Source organism: Lampris incognitus, chromosome 4 (genome assembly GCF_029633865.1).
Source record: "Lampris incognitus isolate fLamInc1 chromosome 4, fLamInc1.hap2, whole genome shotgun sequence".
In the NCBI taxonomy this organism is placed as follows: Eukaryota; Metazoa; Chordata; class Actinopteri; order Lampriformes; family Lampridae; genus Lampris; species Lampris incognitus.
The window spans coordinates 20,726,016-20,731,915 of record NC_079214.1 but is presented as its reverse complement, the minus strand read 5'-3'; the positions used below and the strand labels follow the sequence as shown (position 1 = coordinate 20,731,915).

Genomic DNA, 5,900 nt, shown 5'->3' with positions numbered 1-5,900 from the left:
ATATTGATCCCTGTGTTAGTTGGCCTTGTGTTATTTTGGTTTGACTCGTCAGAATTTGGTCTGATGAAATTCTAATCTAGACATAATGGTAGTCAATGTAAACAATGAAACGCTAGGCTAAATGTGGACAGAATTCCTCCGCGTGGCCAAACCTTTTGTTGTTGTCAAAACCAGATGTTCAGGCCGGGTAGCGTAGCGGTCCATTCCGTTGCCTACCAACACGGCGATCGCCTGTTTGAATCCCCGTGTTACCTCCGACTTGGCCGTGTCTGCGGGTGGGAAGCCGGATGTGGGTATATGTCCTGGTCGCTGCACTAGCACCTCCTCTGGTCGGGCGGGCCGCTCGGGGGGGGGGGACTTGCGAGATCTTCCCACGCGCTACGTCTCCTGGCGAAACTCCTCAGTGTCAGGTGAAAAGAAGCGGCTGGCGACTCCACATGTATCGGAGGAGGCATGTGGTAGACTGCAGCCCTCCCCGGATCGACCGGGGGGGGGTGGAGCAGCGACCGGGACGGCTCGGTGGGGTAATTGGCCGGATACAATTGGAGAGGGAAAAAAAGGGGGGGTCTAAAAAAGAAAAAAAAGTTCAGATATTAGGCCCTGGACAAGACAGACGGACAGGTTTATTAACAAGTGTCAATTCCGTTTTGTTTTGTTTTTCCAGTTTGCTTTTCTCACGTCTGTCAAAGTGACGGTCTGTTTACATCCGACCTGTCTTCTACTGTTGGCCACTGAAAGGCTCCACTGGACCAGATGGGGTCACGGTTTATATTGCTAGAGATGCGTCCCAACTGCTGTGGTCTTGAGGATTCATATGCAGGTCACAGGTCCACTTCCTAACCAACCTGCCTTGATTGGTTATGTGCATGTAAAAAAAAGAGCGACACAAAGCACTGGCCGAACATATTCCTTTTTATTGATACACTACTTTAGAGCCTAGAATGCAAGGTATTCCCTTCAGATAATGTTAAAAAGCACTGCAGTCTTGAAAATTACAAAACGTTTAAAATACAAAATGTACAGGAAATGGCAATACAAGGCTTGGTAAACATCAGCTAAACCTGTATTTCCCTTTTTTATATTACAAAACATTTATATATTTATAGGTATTTATATAAATTTAAATGTCCCCAACCTTTTTTTAGGAATGACATCTCTTTCAAATGAAGTATCAAAAATAGAGCTCTACAGTCTGTTGTCTTACCATCATGTAAAATGGGAACATATTGTTCGGTCTTTGGTTGTGACAGAAAACGGCAGCGAGCGCTTGCGTGAATGCTGGTTTTACTTTTGTTCTTTTAAAAACTTAAATCACTCCTGAAGTCACATAGGCCACAGAACCAGCTTTTTATTTAAAAAAACAAAAACAAAAAACAAAACAAAAAAAACCCTGCCAAAGCTTCGATTCCCGCCCGACAACTCATAAAATGAGCAAACAAAAGTAATCAGATTACTGAGGTTTTTTTTTTTGAAATATTTTTTTTTTTTTTTTTTTTTTTTTAGAAAAGCATACAGACACACTGTCAGATTGGTATTTAAACAGGAGTTAAGGCACTCCTACGAGTTTACATCATCAAAAATGGACCACACACTATTTGGATGTTTTTTTTTCCTATACAGTCAGTGACGTTTATGCGGGACATTACAGTTCTACGATCTATCCGTCAAATCACATCATCTCATTGCTGTCACGGTTTGCATAGCCTAAATACGTCTGTGTGCTTTTATCATCAAAATAGAAAGAGAACTGTCAAAAGGCTTGTCTTTTGTACAGCATATTTGGTACAGACACCAGCAGAAACACACCATCTAATGTTTTAAGATGCTCGTGCTGTGTCCTTCACAAGGCAGACTGATGAACGAAAAGTCCGGGCTTCTGTCGTAAGGTATCGGAGCCGACCAAGCATCTACAAGTCTGCAGTCTACTTCTACAGGCATCGAGGTCTTATTTTTTCTATTTTTCTTTTCCTCTCGTTTTAAAGGCATCAGGCAGAGTTTTAGTGCATAGCAGAATCATTTTCATTTCCACCAAGACTTGAAAGACAACTGATTAGCAACACTCTGCACAAAAAAAAACAAACATGCAAGAGCATCATTGTCAATGAGAAGCTTAAGGCAAACAGCCAATGAAATTCTTGAGTTGCAAGAATCAAAATGACAAATATTTATACATCCAGCATTCCACATCAGCCTTTGTGAACATTCTGACCACATTTGACTGGGGGAAAAAGGTCGTTTTAAAACCACTTAAAAGTTGAGAGTTTATGTACACTATTTAATCTCTCCAAACCTTTTATTGCTACCTACCTCCACTGCATTATCAGGTGATTAATTAACACATTTCAATCGTCACCGTGTTGAAGCGGGCTGGTAGAAACGCTCGACGGTGAAATGCAAACTCAAATGTGGCCATTGCCGCGTACTTCAAATGCAAGGGATATGGAAGAACTAAGAGCATCCAGGAGTTCCCCAAGCTCAGGGACATTGCCTTGTTCATTACAGAAGTGGTATGGGGGCACAATGTACATATGCAGTATAATGTCTATAGATATCGTCATATATATATATATATATATATATATATATATATATATATATAACTCAGAAATCTTTTACAGCTACTGTCAAATTGGGTTGTAAATAACGCGGGCTAAGCTGCCATACCACTGAAGGTACGGTGAAAGTGAAAGGCACACGTGGGTCCCTGGGAGATGAGGAGGAATACTGCGGGACACATTGCAAAGGGGCTCTGGTTTTTCTCTGTGGATCATTTAAACATCATTTCTCAACTTAACTCCCAACACCTCCATGGACACACTGAAAGAGGGGTTAGAGTAGAAATCCTCAAGCAGACGGCTCAGTTCAGAGCTCGGTCTCACTCATTCCTTTGCCAAACTTTTCAAAGCTGCAGCAAATTCAACTGGTTCCTTGATATTGTATCCACTGACGCGCCTCATAAATCTGTTTCCTCCAAACTACGGTCGATCTTTCAGTCACCTGTGCAAATCAACAAAAAAGCTTTCACTACCGTTAAAAGCTGCTAAATGTTAATAAGGCATTTGTTCGTCTCGAAGAAGACGGAGAGAAACAGGGGGAGGAAAAGAGATGCCATGAATATACAGATACCTACACAGATGGAAGTTCGCTAGAAGTTGAGGAATGTTGCATACTGGAGGTCCAGCGCAAAAGGAGGTCCTCCATCCCTGCCAGGCCCTTACACACTGGAGACCTGAGTGGGGCTGTGCTTCAGAGGGAGGAGAAGGGGGGAGGGGGGGGGCAAGGAACCAAAGCCGTGCCGTCATCAGTCACGGTTGTGAACACAAAACTGGGAGACTGACACATCTGTAATGACGTGCTTTACTCTCTGTGTGTTGACCAGGTAAGTGTACCGCTGTGTCCACATTTCTGACAGTACACAACAACATGCTGCACTGCAGTTTCACCATACTACATCTGTACTGCACCACAAAGACTGGCATGTATGTGCCTGGAATCATAATTTTATCCTTTTACAAGATAGGTTAATTTTACCATCATACCATTTGAACTGAATTCTGAATGTTTTTATGCTGCCAATTTCCTGCCGGTATTCTGTCCATTTCTACTCAATGAAAATCAGAAAATGGTAGCACTACGGCCATCACTGGGATTCTATGAATACTGTTAGAGAAAAGAATGCTTCCATTTTCAGTTCTGGTCAGTATGTACACAAAGTGGACAGGACGGGTGTGTCGTATCCCAGTTCTGGCTCCCTGCAACACCACTGAGCAGGCCTTTCCCAACACGGCTTCACATGCCCAGCTAAGTCTTTCTCTGTTAAGGTCGATGCTGGTGAGTGGGAGACAACACTCAACATGTGTTTAAGCCCCCTACAGAATTGAATTCAGACCACGATTTGCTCCAATTTGTCTTTACTAAGTGGCTTTCTATCCAATCAAAGTGCAGAGAGTTGAATGTCGAGTTCATCAGCAGTGCTTTCACAGGACTGACTAGATTGCATACACCAAATGATAAAACCCCCCTGAGACGGCAAAAGAGGAGGAGGTCATGTCTACATAATCTAAGATCTGAGCACAGGCTTGAGCACTAACAGAAAGCTGTGGAGCAGAGGATAACTGACAGGAAAGCACATTCCTCTGACAAGTGCCTTTCAGAGATCTCATCATTACACTATTCTCCTGGCGGTCAGTATGGTGGCATCCTCCTGCTTACTGACTCCACTTTGTACTTCTGAGCTGTGCACATTAAGAGATAAAGTATGTTCGGCATATTTACGTGTGCGCACTAGCTTTCGTGTAAAGTCAGGCTACACAAGAAAAGAGTGTTCTTGTCTGACTTGTCGTCTAGTGGGTCCAAGAGGCGTTGCAGGCTCTTTTCGCGGGACCACATTGCCTCTTCCGTTCTTGTCACCCTGCTGCGTCTTGTCCTTTCTGTAAAAGGACCGGGGTCCATGGTGCCGATAGACAAATGCAGGGTTGTGGGCTGGAGAGGAAAGCAGGTGGCCCAACAGGGTGTATCACAGCCTGGGCGACTTATGACTGGCTCTGGCTGTGTGCTACTGGAGGACCATGTGCGCCTGGGGACTGGGACATGTCTCTGCCGATAATCTCGTTCACTGTGAAGACATGGACAAGGAGGAAAAGGGACATCATTAATTCATCTTCAGTGTAGAATTGACCCATCTTTACTTTTTTTTTTTTTTTTTGTTCAGCGGATTTCAGGTTAGAATTGGAGCAACATCTGAAGAACTTTGCATTTGTCCTGCCTGCAGAGGGCAACCATGCACCACTATGGTTGCTTCAAAACTGAACGCTCCAACAGGTTATAGTCAAAACGGCCGAGATGCTGCTGTGGAAAAACTCAAACATAACCGTGCCTGGCAGACCCAAAGGTCACAAAGTCATACGTTTGACTTTGGATATAATCACCATTGAAAACAAATGAGAGTAACTATTCCACTGACTGCATGAGCAAATCCTGACCTTTGTCTTTGTCCAAGAAATTTTACCATTTGCCACAGCCCATTCACTCCCATAAACACAATCTTCCATGGCCAGCTAACCAGCACAAGCTGTCTGTTACTTCATTAGAGCTTTAATTGTGGTTGAGTACATTTCCTCAGGCCTGTTATTGAAGTTTGTGAGCATGGCAAAGGGGCGATATAAAACCAATCCATTGTTAAATCACGTGTTGTCAAGTCCCAAGAGGCACTCAGGCATGGTGAGGCTAATCGCTCTGCCAACTGTATTAAAGTCCGATATTAAACGAATAACAAGTAGCTACACGCTCTTGTCTGTTTTTAGCCAGAATGCCTCCAACAGAGGGCTGATTGTTGAAGAGATGGTGTGGCCCTCTCCGCTCACACAGAGCCCAACGTGACTGCGCCGGCCTCTCGGCAGGGAGTCAGTAATAACCATAGCTGCAAAACAAATTGACTTCAAACACGTATATAGAATTACTTTAGCGGGGACAAGAGGACAGAGGGGAGAGAAAAGGGGAGAAATGCAATGTGACAGAGAGGAAAAAGAGGTCGCGTGAGAATGAAAAGACTCAGAAGCGAAACATGGTCCTCATCAGGCGTGGCGTGGCGCGTGTCTTTTTTAAATGAAATCCCAGGTCCAGCTTGTATACCGCCAGTCCCCGAGGTAGTTTCTGCACATGTTTAAAAGGTGATGGAGAGGACATACACGGGGCTTTGACAGCAGAGATCTGCGGCCCAGGCTGACACTGGCAGACATATGTGTACAGACAGAGCTGTCCGCGCGGCATCCCCCACAACAGCCGCGCCGCTCCAGTGGATTCCTCTCCGCCTATTACTGGCCACTTGTGCAGACGAGTTGTGAAATGACACATTCCCCCGGCCACAAATGTACTCGATACTCACGCCCATGATGAAATAG

The 5,900-nt window shown here is 44.4% G+C and overlaps 1 protein-coding gene across 1 annotated transcript in view; it reads right to left on the bottom strand.

Annotated features, from left to right (window-relative positions):
- Positions 1-900: 900 nt before the first annotated feature.
- Positions 901-5,900, bottom strand: part of nfatc3a (nuclear factor of activated T cells 3a) — a 93,284-nt gene continuing 88,284 nt past the window's right edge. Inside the window, exon 10 of the mRNA XM_056278158.1 lies at positions 901-4,615. Coding sequence (XP_056134133.1) covers positions 4,533-4,615 — 83 coding nt within the window. The 3' untranslated portion in view covers positions 901-4,532. The remainder of the gene's footprint in view (positions 4,616-5,900) is intronic.